This window comes from Gymnoscopelus braueri (assembly GCF_963280865.1).
Source record: "Gymnoscopelus braueri genome assembly, chromosome: 8".
In the NCBI taxonomy this organism is placed as follows: Eukaryota; Metazoa; Chordata; class Actinopteri; order Myctophiformes; family Myctophidae; genus Gymnoscopelus; species Gymnoscopelus braueri.
Genome location: NC_137609.1, coordinates 48,991,148 through 49,011,761, shown reverse-complemented (window position 1 = coordinate 49,011,761; position 20,614 = coordinate 48,991,148). Strand labels below are relative to the sequence as shown.

Genomic DNA, 20,614 nt, shown 5'->3' with positions numbered 1-20,614 from the left:
CAGTAAAACTCCTTCTGTCCGCTCTGTTCCCTCCCTGTGCTCATGTTATTGATGTTCTCTTTGTTCCCATATGCACCCAATACTACTATTACTGCCTCGCTGTGGGGGACACACACTCAATCAAAACAAAGTTTGCCAGAGAAAACATTGCGACTGTACGTTTGGCAGTACAGTGTTCAGTGACAACCAAGGGCTCAGCGTCAAGCCTTTGAAATTGAGTCTATATAGGAAGTGACAGTTCATATGAATGGCCTGTAGTTTCGCTGTTTTACCCCTGCTGGTGGGTAATTCATGTATCGATACCGATATTTTCTGATATTACATTGTTATGCTAATATAGGCCGATAATATCGGGAGGCCGTTAATATCAGACATCCCTAACTGTATTGTAAAGTATTGTAATGTATTGCACTGTATGGTATTGTATTATGTTACTTGAGACAGAATATTTCTACATTGTGGTATCGTATACCATCACTGCCGGTCAGTTACAGTATATGTTCTGTTATCCATACACGTCTGTCGGCTGTTACTTGGCCTTTGAGGGTGCGCACACACACACACACACACACACACACACACACACACACACACACACACACACACACACACACACACACACACACACACACACACACACACACACACACACACAACAACACACACAAGACCAGCCTCCCTGCCGGTGCATTTGTCAGACATAATGAGCAGGTCCATGGCTGTATACACACACATGTATTATGTATACGGACGTGTGTCACACAGCAGACAGCTGCTTTACTACACTAAATATATGTTAGTGCTGACGCCAGGGGAGAGGAGACACAACTACATGACAACTGATGCTCTACATCACCGTCACCGCTCAGCACAACGAGAGAGAGAGAGAGAGAGAGAGAGAGAGAGAGAGAGAGAGAGAGAGAGAGAGAGAGAGAGAGGGAGGAATATCGTGAAAGGAAAAATAATGAAATACAAAAAAAATTTAGGAAAAGATGGGGGTTTGGGAAGTAATGCGAGAAACAAACGTATACGGTTGTTTGTCACACTGCCTTTAGTAATGATGTCACCAGAGACACAGAGAGAGAGAGAGAGAGAGAGAGAGAGAGAGAGAGAGAGAGAGAGAGAGAGAGAGAGAGAGAGAGAGAGAGAGAGAGAGGGGGGGGGGGGAATCCAAGGTGACAGCAACAGGAAGAAATTGAGATAATGAAAGAGACAGAGAGGCTGTGGAGAGAGAAGCAAATAGATATCGCTGCTGGATGTCCCTCCTGGGATCAATAAGGCTCTCTGTCTATCTATAGGTGTAAAGTAACGAAGTATACATGTACTCAAGTATTGTACTTAAGTCAAACAATTTGGTATTTGTACTTTACTTGAGTATTTCCAATTTCCAATACTTTTATACTTCTACTCCACTACATCTCGGGTCCAAATATTGTACTTTTACTCCACTAAAATTATTTGAAAACATGAGGAACTAGTTACTTTACAGATATAAATTATTACATTGTAAAACATAGATTAACCACTGTAGCCCTATTTTAAAACCTAGGCTATTTGAAAATGGCCGATCTACAAGTTTGACTTGTAGATCTGCTATTTTCAAACATTTTAGTACTTTTACTTAAGTACATTTTATATTCTGGACTTTTACTTGTAACAGAGTATTTCTATATTGCAGTATTGGTACTTTTACTTACAGTAAGTAAAGCATTTGAGTACCTCAACACACCTCAACATGCATGTGCACGAGGAGGATGGGGAGTGATGGAGTTTTATGTCTGCAGTCATGGGAACACATGAGTGACATGGGGAGAAAGGGAGAGAGTCATACACAAGATGCAACAATAAAGACATTGAACCACGTGTGTGTGTGTGTGTGTGTGCGTGCGTGCGTGCGTGCGTGCGTGCGTGCGTGCGTGCGTGCGTGCGTGCGTGCGTGCGTGCGTGCGTTGCGTGCGTGCGTGCGTGTGCGTGCGTGGCGTGCGTGCGTGTCTGTCCAGACTAGACTGCAGTGTGTCTCAGTGGGATCACTATTGACTGGAACACACTCACAGTGGGAGCACTTCAGACCATAATAACTCACACCTCATGGCAGCAGTGATTACTTGAGTCAAAGTATACACATACTCCAAATATTACTCCATATAAGTGAAACGTTGCTCTGTCAAATACTGGAGCTAAAGTACTGGAGTAATTGCTTAAAAAAATAAAAAATAAGGAAATAAATCTATATATTTGTTCTTTCCCCAACACATGAAATAGGTCTTAAGTGGTTAAATCAAAATGTACCTTTTCCCCCTTTCTAGAAATGTAACAGAGTCAAAAGTACACTACCTGTCTGAAATGATAGTGACGTGAGTATCCCCAAAAATACACATAGGCCTACTCAAGTAAAGCACGGACACTCAAAATGTTTTACTCAAGTAACAGTACTCAAGTAAATGTATTGAAGTACCGTACTCCAGTAATGTAAGCCATAGAGGGAGCGATTCAGTCGATATAACTCACACCCCAGGGGCAGTGGTCCACCACGCGCACGCACGCACACACACGCGCACGCACACACACACACACACACACACACACACACACACACACACACACACACACACACACACACACACACACACACACACACACACACACGCTGCAGCTCACTCCACTTTATAGAAGCTGCTGGCTGGGTCCAGGGGGGAGGGGGGGAGGGGGCAGACAGCTGGGAGGATAAACCAAAGGTGGTCTCTCATTTTTTAATGTCTGTCTCTGTTATGATGAATGTCCCTGTGTGGCTTGTTTGGTCTCCGTCTGTCTGTCTATCCTCACTTCGTTCTCTTTCATTCCGTCTCTCTCTCTCTCTCTCTCATGAGTCTACACTACAGTATCATGTAAGGCTCATCATTTTCATTCATTTTTTAATCGATTTCCACCTGAATCTTTTTAAAGGAACACAACAGTTTTCACCTACATGTTACATTTAAAAATAATACGTTTACAGGGGGGAAAAAATAGAAAAACACAAAAAAGTTAAATATGGAGACAAGAGGAATACAGGACGTTTACTTGTAACCAGTGGTGTAAAGTAACTAGTACATTTACTCAAGTACTTTACTCTTAAGTACAATTTTGAGGTACTTTTACTTAACTGGAGTATTTCCAATGTTCAATACTTTTACCCCACTACATCTCTGAGGAAAATATTGTAACTTTTACTCCACTACAATTATTTGAAAACTTTAGTTACTAGTTACTTTGCAGATATAAATCATTACATTATAAGACATACATTAACCACCTCAGCCATATTGTATACAGTATATAGGCTATTCGAAAATAGCCGATCAACAAGTTCACAGCGCGTCGCATCTGTGAGCTTGTAGATCTGCTATTTTCAAACATTTTAGTACCTTCACTTTTGTTACTTTAAGTATATTTTGATGCCAATACTTTTGTACTTTTACTCAAGTAAAATTTTGAACACAGTCCTTTTACTTGTGTATTACTTGAGTATTTCTACATGGTAGTATTGATACTTTTACTTAAGTAAAACATTTCCCACTTTTCCCACCACTGCTTGTAATTTCTATGTTGCGGCTGTGCTGCTTTTATGAGGTGAAACATGGTGGCGCTTCCACCAACCACAGAGAGCAGCCATTTGGGAACCGGAAGGTTCCAGTTCGATTCCCGTCTCTCTCTCTCTCTCTCTCTGGCTTTTGTGTTGAAGTGTGCTTGAGCAACACGGGGTAAACAGGGCCCGGGGCTGTGTTTACCGGCCAGGGGAAATAACACATTTCTACTGAAACTTTGCATGTTTATGCAGTTTGGGCTCAACGTTTGTTTTGGCTGGTGGATGCATGCGTGTGTGTGTGTGTGTGTGTGTGTGTGTGTGTGTGTGTGTGTGTGTGTGTGTGTGTGTGTGTGTGTGTGTGTGTGTGTGTGTGTGTGTGTGTGTGTGTGTGTGTGTGTGTGTGTGTGTGTGTGTGTGTGTGTGTGTGTGTGTATGTGTGTGTGTGTGTGTGTGATATCTCTGTGAATTTTTCACTGGCTTAATGAGATGACACGGCAGAGCAATGGAAATACTACAATAATACCCACAAGACCCAGAAGCATCTGCTGCTTGTCTCTGTCAATATGCTAATTATTGAATAATAATTCATGCAAATTGTCAGCCGGCGTCCATTGTTATACACTCCACCCCTTGGGCATCGACAAATGTCTGCCTATCTATCTTTCTATCTATCTATCTATCTATCTATCAGGGCCGGCGCGTCCATTAAGGCGACCTAGGCGGCCGCCTAGAGCGGCAGTTTGGAGAGGCGGCAAAAAAAGTCGGGAAAAAATTATAATAAATCTGTAAAATCTGAATGAAATAATATAACCCCTAACCTAACCCTAAACCTAAAACCGAAATAAAGTAGCCAAAAAACGTATCATGGATGCGCCGGCCCCCCTTAATGGGTGCGCCGGCCCAGATAGATAGATAGATAGATAGATAGATAGATAGATAGATAGATAGATAGATAGACAAGCTCACAACGCGTTGCGATTGCAACTTGTTGTGAGCTTGTAGATCTGCTATTTTCAAATAGCCTACTGTATGTATAAAATATGGCTAAGGTGGTTCATGTTTGTTTTATAATGTAATAATTCATCTGCAAAGTGACTAGTATCTAAAGTTTTCAAATACTTGTAGTGGAGTAAAAGTACAATATTTGCCTCTGAGATGTAGTGGAGTAGAAGTAAACATAATAGACAATTGGAAACACCCAAGTAAAGTAAAAGTATCTCAAAATTGTACTTAAGTACAGTACTTGAGTAATGTAACTGCCTGCCTTTCAAACACAATCTTGCTCAAGGACACGTCGGCTAAACGGTTAAGGTGGTTACACATGACCGCTCCTGGTGAATCGTGACCATGCATAAAACATTTGATTCTGTGTCCAAAAATATTTGAAAACCGCAAAAAACATATTAGTTATGGGCGTCCTTGCAATAAAAGGTTTGAGAAACCACTGTGCCACACTCAATGGAGCAGAGCCCTTCATTAGTATCATTGGTAACACCTGAGGTAAGAACGAGTCCCATGAGTGAGGAAGAACGAGCTAATGAGTGAGGAAGTTAATTATTAATCAACATAGAGCCCTCTTTTACACTTAACTCATTAAACTGTGGTGTTATCTTTTGGGGTTTCAGTGTGGACAGTGATGGATGAAACATCCACAGATGTTTTGTTTGTTTTTCGAAACACTCAAGTAAGGTAAAAGCACCTCAACATTGTACTCAACCACAGTACTTTGAGTAAAATGTACTTAGTTACTTTCCACCAATGAGTGTGTAAATTAATTACTAATATACATAGAGCCTTCTTTTTTTCACTTAACTCCCCAAACTTTGGCGTCATGTTTTTTGTGGGTTTCGACGTGGGATGGTGTTAGGTTGTGTGTGTGTGTGTGTGTATGTGTGTGTGTGTGTGTGTGTGTGTGTGTGGTGCGTGCGTGCGTGCGTGGTGCGTGCGTGTGTGTGTGTTAAATATTTAATGTGTTGTGTTTCTCTTCTAGAACACACTGTTCACTCAGCTACCTGCACACATAAGATGAGAATTACAAACATCCAGTTGTGGAATAAGTACTCACATATTTTACTTAACCCTTGCATTGTGTTAGAAACCTGCATCCACTTTTGGTGTTAGCGGTGTCAAATTTGACACCGTGATTTAACTCAGCCCAAAAAATATGTATTATTTTCTCCCCATCTCATAGCTGACTTGTTATGCATTCATATCTATGTAATCACTTTTTAAAATATTATGTTGGGTTTGGGCTAGGGTTTCATCTTTCAATATATCTCGTTTTCAATGATAAAAATGTAAAAATTCACTCATTACATTTCCTATATTGAAGACAATGGATAATGATGTTATCTAGCTATAATAGACTAACATTAGAACACACTTCCAAATGTATTTATTTTTAAAATACTTGTTTTAGTTTTTTTTTAACTTTTAATTTGTTTAATATTATTAAAAATAGTGACACTTGGTGTCACTATTGACCCATATACCATAGAAGGTAAAAAAGTCATTTATTTTTCATAAACTCAAACTTTATTTTACTCCTGATAGCAAATGCTAATTGAGGACACGTTTCTCTCACTCTCAAACATGTAATTTTGACAATTTGGGGGGAATTGAGCCACACTTCTCTGCCGGGGTAAAGTTTTACCCTGAACACCACAGGTGTCATTTTTTATTTTATTTTTTGACAATTTTTGAGACCATCAGAATGAACTAATTAATGTTGTTGCGTTAAAAATAGATGTTTTCTGAGGATATCATGAAGCCTTGTTCCAATAAAGAAATGTAAAGGGTACCTTTTACCTATTTAAACTTGAAAACTGGTCAAAAATGACCCTAACACAATGGAAGGGTTAAGTAAAAGTATCAATACGGCAATGCAGAAATACAATATAAAAAGTGTGGAATTCTTTATTTACTTGAGTAAAAGTACAAAAGTATTGTATTGGTATAGAAATGTACTTACATTACCAAAAAAGTAGTCATTATGCAGAAGGTCCCATTTCACCAAGTTTTCAAATGTATAAAACTAGAAGTTCTGCCCGCGTAGCGGGCAGAACTTCCTAGAACTTCCTAGTATCCCCCCCTAACCCCGCCAAAGAAAATGTCGTTTGGGGGTACAAAATCATGGGATATAAAAGGTGGGTAAAAAAGAAAAACCCAGAGGATCGCCCCTCCCCCCCCTTAGGGGTCCCTGGAGACCTCTGGGGTCTCCAGGCCGTGACCTACAGACACGGCGAAGGAAAACTGTGAACACAGCCACGCATGCAAGATGTTGCACATGAAACTCAGCAGCCGCACTGAGGCGCTCCAACACAAACACTCTGACATTAAGCTTCACACAACAAACATCAGCAGCAAACATTCACCACAATGACAAAGAAATTACGTCCGTGCAAAAACAAGCGAGGGCTCGCTTATTTTGTCTTTCCCTCCCTCCCTCTCTCTTCCTCTCTCTGTGTCTGTCCGTCAGTAACCTCGCATCACCAGTCTTTCACCTTGGAGGAAAAGTCCTGTCAGCGAAAATTATCTGTCGCTGTTTGGCTGACTGTTGTCTCTCTCCCACCCTCCCCTCTCTCTCCCTGTGTGTGTGTGTGTGTGGTGTGTGTGTGTTGTGTGTGTGTGTGTGTGTGGTGGGGGTGGGGCGGGGGGGACAGCCATGACAGCGGGACTTTTGAGATGGCTATTGGCAAATAGGTTGAACTTATTCGGATACATGCGTGTGACTGTTCGACCCTGCCGGTTCTCTGAATTTTTATTTTTAAATAGGCTCTGTCATGATTAATTAACCACACATATGAAGTGAAACAACTGAATTCTATCCAAACGATATGTTATAAGTGAATTCCTTGACTCAAAGAAGAAATTTGAGAGCGTTTAATAAGCGAAAATAAGAAGTGAAGGCACTGGCACCCTGAGTCGCACAACCAACAATGGCTGCCGTTCGTTTTTTTTTCAGGCTTGCGAACGCGCCACCTGATTGGCCAACTTTTGCTGTCAATCACAGAACGATGAGCGACGTTGCCATGTCCAGGAGTTGTAAGCGTGAAGTGGGTGTAAATTGGTTAGAGAAAGTGCGCTTAATAATATATAAATGTAGAATATATTGAAAGGTCCATGGGCATAGGTATGTTATTTATATAGATCCAGCGTGTCTGTCCCCATCTGTGGTGTTTTTGGCATGAAGCTGGTGGCTTGTTGCTGGACTTTTGTCTTCCGGAGGAAAATTCACGGAGCGGATTGCGTATTACTGTCGCGCAACCTGGCAACGTCTTTGAGGCTCTTAAAAGGTCTCACCTTCCGGTGTGCTGTCGGTAATGTGTGGGGAATTTTGTGTTGGACGTATTTAATTATGGTGTGAGGGGGCAAATGTGTGTTGAGGAATGGAAAGTGGACGAATAACTGCGTGAATGAATTGCGCACGTTGTGACTGGTGTTGTAGTGACATGTGAGATGTTATTGTCGTTATTTCGGCGAAACAAATGATTAAAAAATGAAGTGCCTTCAGTCGCACCACCGGAAGTGAGACGATCTCTCAATTGTAATAATAGATGCTTTGAAATAGCAGAACAAAAGTATAATATTGGCCTGAAATGCAGTGGAGTAGAAGTAAAAGTATTGCAAATTGGAAATTGGAAATACTCAAGTAAAGTAAAAAATACGAAAATATTATCCTTAAGAACAGTATTTAAGTAAATGTACTTTTACTTTATAGCACTGTAAACATCACACACACCCGCATCTGTATGGCACTCACACCCCCTGAAATATGCACAAAACCCTTATTTATCACAAAATGGAAAAAAAAGAATGATTTTCCCATGGATCCAATGAAGTTATTATTATTCAGTCACACTCTCTTGTTTTGGTTCAATATTCATAAAACCCACAATCAGACTTAACCACGTTCAAACTGGTCTCCCGATTTTGCATGTCATTATAGGCAAACATTGTAATATTAGAATAAATAAAATGTATTAGACATTTGTCATGTTTCTTGTTGAAAGTATATGTTTGTAAAATTATTTCTCGCCTATCTGGATGCAAACACCTATGGTAAGCGTACATTGCGTGAGTGATAATCGGTGGTGGAAAAAAGTACTCAATTGCTTTACTTAAGTAAAAGTTTCAATACTGCAATGTATAGCCTACTCTGTTACAAGTTAAAAAAAGTTAACATTACGGAGATACAAGGTTTCTGCGCGACAGCGACGACTATACTAGTTATATTGTTTTAACATTCAGCATGTACATCCATACAGATCTGTAAGCTATACTTCTGAACGTCAAAAACGTATGAAACTTTTGCTCAAGAATGTTTTGAATACAGGACTTTTACTTGTAACAGAGTATTTCTACACTGTGGTATTGCTAGTTTAATGTAAGTAAAACACATTCAAAGTACTTCTTCCTCCACTGGTTAGTGATAAATTATGATAAGTTGCCCTTATGAACCAACCCCTTGGGCTCCCGGTTGTCTAATGTGTGTGTGTGGCGATGGGATAGACGCTCGGGGGAGGCAGCCCGTGCTCTCCTCTCACCCCGACAGAGAGCTGCCTCCCCTGGGTAGAGCTGGAGCCCTGAGCGGGGGGCTGGCATGGAGCCCAGACCTCCCACACCATCCATCTTCCTCCAGCTCTCTCTCTCTCCCTCTGTAGTGTTCCTTCACCATCTACAGCAGTTTCATCCCTCCATTTCTACTTATCATTACATCTTAGTTTCTTCTCTCTCTCCTCTCTCTCCTCTCTCTCTCTCTCTCTCTCTCTCTCTCTCTCTCTCTCTCTCTCTCTCTCTCTCTCTCTCTCTCTCTCTCTCTCTCTCTCTCTCTCTCTCTCTCTCTCTCATGTATAAAATAGGGCTAAAGTGGTTAATATATGTTTTATAATATAATAACTTATATCTGCAAAGTAACTAGTAACTAAAGTTTTCAAAACATTATAGTGGAGTAAAAGTACAATATTTTCCTCTGAGATGTAGTGGAATAGAAGTAAAAGTACTGAAAATTGGAAATACATCAAAATTGTACATAAGTACAGTACTTGAGTACATGTACTTAGAGTTACTTTACACCACTGCTTCCCAAACCCCCATCTCTTCCTCCATTTATTTGTATTTAATTATTTTTCCTTTTACGATGGCATGATAAAACATAATTATGTTTACATTGCCAAAGCAAAAGTGGAACCAAACGATCAAAACAACACAAACAAATATGTATGTACAATTAAAGGGGAATAAAGACATGTGTAAACAGAGCTGTATTTAACTTGAAACCATACTAATTGTGTATTTGCTCTCAGAAATAGTTATACATCCACATAGGACAGGTTAGCTTGGGGTAAACTTTTGAAACAAATGGCAGCAATATGTCAATGTTTTGCATTCACTTTGTATAAAACCTGTGGGACAAATAGCAACACGTGTGTCAACTGTATTTAAAATATACATACATATACATACATACATACATACATACATACATACATACATACATACATACATACATACATACATACATACATACATACATACATACATATATATATATATATATATATATATATATATATATATATATATATATATATATATACAGTGGTGTAAAGTAACTAAGTACAGTACTTAAGTACAATTTTGAGGTATTTGTACTTTACTTGAGTATTTCCAATTGTAAATACTTTTACTTCTACTCCACTACATCTCAGAGGCAAATGTTGTACTTTTACTCCACTACAATTATTTGAAAACTTTAGTTACTAGTTACTTTGCAGATATACATTTTTATGTTATAAAACATACATTAACCATTTTAGCCTTATTTTATAAATAGGCTATTTGAAAATAGCCGATCTACAAGCTCACAACGCGACACGTTGTGAGCTTGTAGATCTGCCATTTTCAAATATTTTAGTACTTTTACTTTTAGTACTTTAAGTACATTTTGATGCCAATACTTTTGTACTTTTACTCAAGTAAATTTTGAATTCTGGACTTTTACTTGTAACAGAGTATTTCTATATTGCAGTATTGGTACTTTTACTTAACACATTGGGTGCCAGAGGTTTATTAAAATATTATACGTTGAGTGCCAGCATTTCTTCCATCCACTTGCGTTATACATTTCGTGCTGTGAGAAGCCCCGACGCGGAAATGCATGTAAACAAAGCGTGCGTGCGAGACGGCGGAGGGTCCCGACTAACGCCTGGAACAATAATATTTCCAACGCGACCCTCCATTGCAGCGTGATCGCCGATCGAAAACGGCTCGTTTCCACCACATTAAAAAGAAATGGAGATATTAAGCTTTTAATCAAGGAGATAACATTGAAAACGCCGACCGGAAGGATTTTTGACATGGAGCCACATCCAGCCTCTTCTTCTCAGAAACTGCTTGGGTGATGTCAAAGTTTCGTTTTAGCGCCCCACGTGGCCCACATGTATAAAAATAGAATTGGGTCAAAAACGGTCCGGACCGTTTTCGGCACTTCTCGTTTGGACCCTCAAAAACGGTCCGGACCGTTTTTGGCATTCAATGTGTTAAGTAAAGAATTTGAGTACTTTTTCCACCACTGTATATATATAATTATTTATATCCCCTCATACATATTCTCTCTCTCCCTCTGGTATGTATGTTGTCATGTTTATAAATGTGTGTTTGTGTTAATCAGACATGAACTGGCGTCTCTCTCTATTTATATTCCATACACTCCCTCTCCTCACTTTATCTCTCTCCTACACATTTTATCTCTGTCCCCCCTCTGTCTAAATATATATTCTCTCCCATACTGTAGGTATGTTCGTTGCCTTGCTTATTAATGTATGCTGTTGTTAATCAGAGTGGGCTTGCATCTCTCTCTCTCTCTCCCTCTCTCTCTCTCTCTCTCTCTCTCTCTCTCTCTCTCTCAGAGCCAACTCAGGTTTGCTAAGTCTAGAGGGGGGAACATTAGCCAAAACAATTGCAGATCTACAAGCTAACAATGCGAATGGTGTAGACGTAAAAAGCGGTCAAAGTACAGTTTTAACCCAAGTCCAGTTCTCTAAGACTACAGACTACATCATTCCTTTGGCCTGTCCCACAAATCATGTAAGTCACGCGTAACTTCTGGGGTTTTCCACTATGCACCACTAGGGGTAGCAGCGATCTACTGCCTTGCTAATCGTTCACACACACACACACTGTATTCAGAGACAAGAGACAAGACAAGCATATTGTTAGTTACCCCCCTCCGACAGTACACACTTTCCCAATGTTTTTCTCAAATCGTTTTTATTATGTTTTGACAATTGATTTAGTTCATTCGTTTGTTTGTTTGTTTGTTTGTTTGTTTATTTCGACTTCCTCTGGGTTGCAGTGCATGGCAGAGTATAGAATAGTATAGTGGGCATGTACACACAGAAAAAAACTAATCACTATCCGTTCAGGACTGATTAACCCAGAATGTTAAATGACTCCCATGAATAATAGAAAGGTTGTATATAACTAGCTCCTCGTTCCACTGCTCCAGCAGCGCTGCACTATTCTGTTTGTGTTTGTCAAAGCCAGAGGTGGAAAAAGTACTAAAATGTTTTACTTAAGTAAAAGTATCAATACTGCAATGGAGAAATACTCATATTGATACTGGTATCAATATGTACTTAAAGTATCAAAAGTAAAAGTACTAAAATATTCGAAAATAGCATATCTACAAGCTCACAACGCGTCGCATCGCGTCGCGTTGTGAGCTTGTAGATCTGCTATTTTCAAATAGCCTAGGTATAAAATAGGGCTAAAGTGGTTAATGTATGTTTCATAATATCATAATTTATATCTGCAAAGTAACTAGTAACTAAAGTTTTTAAGTAATTGTAGTGGAGTAAAAGTAAAATTTTTGCCTCTGAGATGTTTTAGTGGAGTAGAAGTAAAAGTATTGGAAATTGGAAATACTCAAGTAAAGTAAAAAATACCTCAAAATTGCACTTACGTACAGTACTTAAGTAAATGTACTTAGTTACTTTACACCACTGGTCAAAGCCACTGACTGCAGTTCTCACGCTGCATTCCACACATTCATTACTTGTGAAAAAAAAGTGCTTGGTTCTAATGTGGGATTGGCACTGCTGCGATAATGTCATGTAGAAATGGGGTTGGAGCACTGTCACTTCCTCCAACTGCCCTTCTGATCAAATCATTTTAACCCATTAAGACCTGAAGCCGATTCTACGTGTCTCCTAAATCCCAAAATTTTTCTGAAAAACGTATGTTTCTATATCAGTGGTGCTCAATCTTTTTCATGTGAAGGACCCCCAACATTATATGTATTTGGCCGCGGACCCCCATCTCAAAATATTTAGTTCCAGGGACCCCCCAGAAGCAAAGATTTGAGTTAAACATGATCGCTTTGAAACAATATATATCAAAAGATTTGCACACATTTTCACGATTTAAAAAAAATAGCAGATCTACAAGCTCGTCGCGCGGCACTCGGTGCCGCGCTACGAGCTTGTAGATGTGCTATTTTTGAACAGCCAAAGTGTAAAATAATGTTTTTTTTTAAAAAGCTCAAATCAAGAAATGACACAGATGCGTTCCAGGTTAATGGGTTAACCCATTAAAGGGATAGTTCACCCACCCCAAAAAATATCCATGAATTCAAGTCTCCATAGGGTGACTATTATCGATTAAATTGATAGGAAACATTTTGGACTGTGGACTGTCTCTTTAAGACCTGCGGCCGATTCTACAAATGCAGTCTAAATCAGTAGTTCTCAAACCAAAACGATATGTATTTGGCCGCGGACCCCCATCTGAACATGTTTTGTGCCAGGGTTTTTTTTTTTTTTTTTTTAAGTACAGTGTGTATAAAATCTAAAATGACACAGATGCTTTCCCGGTTGTAATGGGTTATAATTCAAAATTCAAATAAAAAGAGCTCATCCGTAAAAAAAATAAAAAACAACTTGCACAGTTGAGTGTGCGGATGGTGCTTTTTTTTCTCCATTCTTTTAAAATTCACGACCCTACAATACCTATGTCCTATCATAATCACACAATGTCACTTATTATTCTTCCCACGGTGCCACATAATATGCAAAGCGGCTCCGCAGCCACAAGGCCACTGGCCTGACACTTTGTTACAAAGGTTCTTCCCCCATGGACAATTAGACATATAAACAATCTGGCCAGAGAAAGGACAAAATAACCTAAAAACGAAATCTTGGGAAATGCTAATAATGCTAATACCCTCCATCCCTATGCCCCGAGAAAGACACAAGCTTGTTCTGAAGGACGCAATTTAGGAAAAACTGGTTGCTGAAACAACGGACAAAGCAAGGTCGCTCTACATGCATGGATTGATGACTGGTTCAGCACCACCACTGATGGACAGCGACGGGCTGTGACCTGCAGCACCGTGCCTTTAGCCTCGCGTGGCCAGACAATATCACACGACACGCTGCGTGGATATTAGTCTGGTCCCTATCAACGATAGATTTTTTTCCCAATGGGCGGTTACAAGAAGATCCAAACGGACTCTATTGGTTAGACCTAAAACCAATCAGAGCAGTGCTTCCTGCTACGTCACACACAAGCGCCGGTGCTGAAATAGTAAACAACGAAAGCTAGCTCCACTCGTATTTAGTCTGGTAACCAGATGAAACTATTCTTAACACATCTTTCTTTCCAACAAAAGCTTCAAGGGCAATTGTTTGTTCGTCTTTTAGAAAATAAATATTATCTAACGCGTTTACTACCGATGCTATGGCGGCGTCCATCTTTGTTGTGAAAAACTGGAAATGCGTCTCCTGCATTGTACGTCATTGCTCCAAATTATAGGTGATAAGCCCGCCCACATTTGGATACTGGGCCCTGATTGGTCCCTCACGACTTCGGAGGGAGAGAGATTAAATCTCTATTGAGGGGGGCCAGACCTTATCTGCCGAGGGCTAAAGTGCAATGCAATTTTGCAAAGGCAGATTCGTCTGGAACCAGGCTACCATGCCTTTATAACCCTTTTCATAGCAAGGTCCATTATTTATTCGACATTTGAGCCACGGAACCACCGTTTGATGAGATTTAGACTCAGTCCCAAGACTTAGAATATTTTTGTTATCGTTGGATAAGATTTTGTCCACAATTCCATACTGTATTGATGTTGGTACCAATAGGAGAGATAACAGGCAAACGTTGATCAAACTAACAATTCTTTAATGAAGTAATGCAGATGTTTAACAATAATTTAACTCTTGAGAGCGTAACGGGTCCATTTGGTTTCATTTTACAATCTCAAAGGGTCCATTTGATTACCAACTCTCCCATCATTTAGCTGGGGACCACCTGGAACCCCCTCAAGGACCACTGTTGGTCCCTGGACGACTCGGCGGTGGGCACCAAGGTTGAAGTTGGTCGGTCCCATATATGCGCATGACCATATAAGGGCATAGCGGTGGGACGTGTGGCTCTGGACATGACGACACGGTTTGTATTATGGTTATCTCTCTCTCTCTCTCTTCTTTCCCCCCGGCACGGTCGAGGCAGAAGGCCCCCACCCTAGAGCCTAGGGTCTGCCTGACGTTTCTTCCAGTTAAGAGAGGTAGCCCATTCTGAAACCACCATATGGTTTTATTTGCCAGGTTGTACAACTAAGGATTTCATCAACATTGTAAACATGAGCCAATTGCTAGCTCTAATGCCAACGGTTGCTAATGCTATTGCTATTAGTTAGCTGACGTACAGAACAAGTGCCCTGCACAGATTTCACGATTGCGCTGCACTGATTTAACGTGACAATTACAAGTACATTATTAATTACAAGTCAATTATTAAAAGTACATAATGCATAATATAATGAATACATAATAGCAGTCTCACTTACTTCCATGGTTTAACTATTGTTTGCTGTTGTTTAACTGTTGCTTCGACTCATGGGGTGCCCTGAAACAGTGGGGCGCCCGCGGGGGGAACTGAAAACAATCTATGCTTCGAGCCTGCCCAGAATGGGAGGGGTTGATGGTTTAACTACACCCACAGTCACTGTTTAACTCCACCCACCGTCAGCTCCGCCCCGTCTGCAACGCTGCAGTCAGGGGCTTCTCCATTTAGAGGCCCTCAGTTGTGGAGCTCTCTTGAAGTCTTCAAAATCCTTCCCAATATTTAAGAAACATTTAAAACAATATCTCCATTGATTTAGTAATCTTTACTAAATTGTTTTTCTTTTTTTTTCTCGTCTTTCTTCTTTTGAGCATTTGTGTTTTTATTTCTTTATTTTCAACACTGCTCCCCTTGTATATTATTTTATATTGTTCTTATTGAACTTTTAATCCTGTTATTTAATGACTTCTCCCATGAAGGAAAGGATTCCAAATAAGCAAGCCGGAACGTAATGTTTCTATATTTTCTTATAACTATGTGCTAATAAACTAAACTAAACTAAACTATGTTTCTTTAGGTAATCCCTGATTTTCCCATAATTTGTATACATACTTCTACTGTTGAAGCGTATTATTGATATCATTTCCAGGTGGTATTATATTTAGCTGTTCCTCTATAATAGTTGCAATTTCTTTCTATGTCGTTGAATATATTATTGTCCGGATCAATGTATTGTTCAAAGTCATATCTATCATATTCAGTGTATTTAAATGTCTCCAAATTCCAGCCATCTGGATTCTGCCTCGATATCTTCACTGTTTATCTTTCCCACGCATGTAGGAGATCACTTGTTGCTCAATTGATTGAGCAACAATTGATTGAGCAACCAGTCTTCCTCTGTGGGTTCTGTGTTTTCCCATCCACGGTCCTGGCATAGGACCGCGGCTTGGTCACCAGACCACTCACAATCACGTCATTTAATCCGGAGTATTGTTCCATATCTTCCACCCTCCCTTCAAGCGTTGCAATCTTCTTGTCCTTCTCCATGTTCTGTTTTTTTAACTCCTCTCCCATCAGGTCCAACATGGCCTTTTGTTGTTTGGAGATTGTAGCCATTTCATCCGTAAGATAATCAAGTGACTTTTTTAAGTCCTCAATCTCAGTCTTTTGCGCCTTTAGTGTTGTCACACTCCCAGGTGAGCGTCTCTCCGACGCACCGTCTGCGGGCGGCTGTAGCTGTTCGGCTCGGCCACGGAGACCACGGAGGTCAACCGTACCACACCTTAGGCAACCAGGGCAAGGTCTAGGGCTCCCAAATGTCCCCACAACTTGTATGGTGGATTCTTTCTGGATGTTGTAGTCAGAGAGGGTGTGGCCATCTTGCATTTGTCTACCACCCGTGATCAGCCTCACACGCCACTGATTTTCATGGTCAACGCCTTCCAATCCCACGACCTTATCCCTGACACTCTCGACGGTGTCACTTGGTTCAACCTCCAGAGTTGCGATCTTCGGGGAGAAGAACTTGACAAAGATCTGCATGGTTGTGCAATCCGAGTCGCTTCTGTGAACAGGCGTAAGAAAGTATCTCGATGCTCTTCCTCAGAAGACTATATATCTATCTATATTGTTCTGACAAATGATTCAAGAAAGCTTATGCACACAGTTTGCAAACTGCAATGAATGAAGACTCTCTCACTTTTATGGTGGCGGTGACGTCACGGTTAAGTTACGTCCTGGCGTCGTGATAGGCTAAGAGGCATGTCTCCCAAATAACCTATAGCAACGACCATCATCAACTCTGGTGAGGCTAGTTTTCATGCTTTTCACATTCTAATCACTGGTGCAATGGTTATCATTCTGTTATTATTCTAATCACTGATGCAGTGGTTATCATTCTTTTATTAATCTAATCACTAGTGCAGTGGTTATCATTCTGGTTATTATTCTAATCACTGATGCAGTAGCCTGAGGCAACGAGCTCAATCGATGGTCTTGAAGGGCGGATCCAAATCCAGCCGCCCGGATTCGTGCGGGGCTTCCTATTGCTTCACCAATCTATGTCCCCGCCTCCCCTCCCCTCCCCCCCCCGGCCTGTGCACGGAGCACGCTGACGTCACCAAATTTAGAGCGACGCCCCTCTGTACTCTGATTGGTTAGGAGATAACAAGGTCCTAAGACCATCGTTCCTGCATGGCTCCCCTAGGCTTTTTTTCTTTTGTAACAAAAAAAAAAGCATGGGTTTCCGAGGCTACTGATGCAGTGGTTATCATTCTGGTTATTATTCTAATCACTGGTGCAGTGGTTATCATTCTGGTTATTATTCTAATCACTGGTGCAGTGGTTATCATTCTGGTTATTATTCTAATCACTGGTGCAGTGGTTATCAACCTTTTCTGGACCAGGGCACACTTCAAAACCTTGAAAGCGTCCGCAGCCCACTCTTACGACCACTTGGGTGGGCCGCCTGCATTTTCAGAGCATGTTTATTTTAATGATCAATCAATCAGTTGTGTTCCGGCTTGGATCAATAGAACTAAGATAGTTTACTTCAACTTCCTATTTATCTGCATCACAATGACAATGATTTTTTTTCAAGGCTTTAAGGAAAAATACAATGGCATCTGTTTTAAGGGGGAGTTTTTCGTTGCCACTGTCGCAAAATTGCTTGCTCAGGGTGGGACTGTCGGGTCTCTGCTCTACATGTAAAGTGTCTTGAGACAACTTGTTGTGATTTGACACTTTAATAAAATTGAATTGAATTGAATGTCTGAATCATAGTTATTGAACTTTTTTCGTAAATTAAAGCCTTACTTGATCATACTACAGCGGCACACAGGGCCGGACTGGGACCAAAATTCAGCCCTGGCATTTTGGTCCGGACCGGCCCACCAACCCCCGGGCCGTTTTGTCAACGGGGGGCGGGGGGGGGGTTGGGGGGGGCGGGGGGTGAGCGTTTCACTGTTTCAGCCCAGCCCTGCACATGAACTCTGCAGCCGCACTGAGGCCCCTGCTGGAAAGCATCCCAGCCCAAACATTAACGTAACTAATAATTGGGCCACGCGACCCTGAATTTTTATTTATTTTTTGGTGGCCCAGCGGCCCCCCGAGCATTTGCCCGGTACGCCAAATGGCCAGTCCGCCGCTGGCGTCACAAATTCAATAACGGCAAAAGTAGCAGTCTACAAGCTCAAAACGCGGCGCGAAGCGGCGCGTTTTGAGCTTGTAGATCATGTACTTTTGATGCTTTTGAATTTGAATCCTGAAAAGTAAAGGTTTTGGACATACAAGGTTTACACCCGACAGAGACGATAAGGTTTAAGTGTTTTTTAAGCCAGTGCCAACACTACAGATTCAATAACAAGAGATTCCAAGGGACAGAAAACACACATAATAATAATGCAGCGACAGATGACGAGGTAACATTGCGGGTTGACGAATGAGAATTGTGATGTTGTAGAACAGTCTGTCTCGTTACGCTGTTGCAATCCAACAACAACGGATGATTCATTTCTCGCGGCGAGACACAAGAACTTTGTATTTGGCGGAGAATCTCACCAAATGAGTCACCGACGTCCCCCCCGGGCGATGAGGACAAAGCCATTTCTCTCACTGATTTAGCCCTCCGCCGCTTAATGAGATAATGAGACAAAGTTACTTTTCTTTGTCCTTTCTCCATTGTTGTGTTTTACTTGTCCGTCGATGCTGCTTTCACCCCCTCTCCAGCAGTGGTGTAAAGTAACTAAGTACATGTACTCAAGTACTGTACTTGAGTACAATTTTCAGGTATTTTTACTTTACTAGAGTATTTCCAAATGTCTATACTTTTACTTCTACTCCACTACACAGGCAAATATTGTACTTTTACTCCACTACAATTATTTGAAAACTTTAGTTACGAGTTACTTTGCAGATATAAATGATTACATTATAAAACATACATTAACCACTTTAGTCCTATTTTACACATTTTATTTTAGACGATCTACAAGCTCACAACACGTCGCGATGCGATGCGTTGTGAGCTTGTAGATTGTCTATTTTCAAACATTTTAGTACTTTTACTTTTGATAATTCAAGTACATTTTGATACCAATACTTTTGTACTTTTAGTACATTTTTTCATCCGGACTTTTACTTAGTACTTCTACATTGCAGTATTGATACTTTTACTTAAGACTTTTACATTTGAGCACTTTTTCCACCACTGCTCTCCAGTGAGTGTGTGGGTTTTTTAGAGATGTTTTTTTAGAGATGTTAGAAATCAGTCAGGTTTACTTTTTATCTGATCATAACACCCGTCACACATGGCTTAATACATTAAAGGCGTAGTTCACCCCCAAAAGTGACTTATTTTCTATCAATTGCACACCCCATAAAGCCTTGAATTCATGGATTTTTTTTTTTTGTCGCATTCCTATCCTAAGACAATAATTTGATTATCGGCGGAAAGATGCTAATGTATCCGAAATACACCCGGTCATCAAATTATTGGCTTAGGAATGCGACAAAAAAACCAATCAAATACAGTAATTCAAGGCTTCATGGGGTGTGCAATTGATAGAAAATAAGTCATGTTTTGGGTGAACTACAACCAGCGGCTATGGCTATTTGGGGATCCTTGCCATAATGGGAAAGGTTTGGGAACCCCCTGCTGTAGACCGCAAGCTTGACACAGCCCAGAACAAGCAGGTCAGGGACAGGGTCGTGATCAAGTTGGCGAAAGTTGCTTACAACAACTTCTTGTTGGCTCGTGGAGGAAAACACAATTAAAGCTGGATTCGGTACACAGAGTCATTAATAACCCTGTCGCTGAATACCTGACTAACCTGTACTGCTCTGTTCTCTCACGCCAGGGACACCCGGCACACTTTTACACCACATCCATTACAGTTAATGTGTGCCTGTACTCAGTGGGGCGGAAGGAGCACTCACATTGGGTTTTTACTAAAGTAGTAATACCACAAGATTGATATATTGTGTATAAAAAAATGTGCACTGTATTCAAAATGTGACTTGTGTAGAAGTATCGGCATCGAAATATACCAAAATAAGTATTCAAATTGTTAATGTGAAGCATAAGCTATGGCTTAAGTGATTATGTTGTTGTAATAAAGAATACAAATCTGCATAGTAACTAGTAGAACAAGTGTTTAAATAATTGTAGTGGAGTTAAAACGTGCAATATTTGCCTCTGAG

At 40.6% G+C, this 20,614-nt stretch overlaps 1 protein-coding gene across 1 annotated transcript in view; it reads right to left on the bottom strand.

The window, feature by feature from the left end:
• The window catches only part of LOC308090896 (delta-sarcoglycan-like), a gene marked incomplete at its 5' end in the record, with an annotated part of 77,862 nt that extends 61,331 nt beyond the window's left edge, over positions 1-16,531 (bottom strand). The window contains one exon of the mRNA XM_080436169.1: positions 16,303-16,531. Within this exon, the coding sequence (XP_080292295.1) occupies positions 16,303-16,531 (229 nt within the window). The remainder of the gene's footprint in view (positions 1-16,302) is intronic.
• Positions 16,532-20,614: the final 4,083 nt, after the last annotated feature.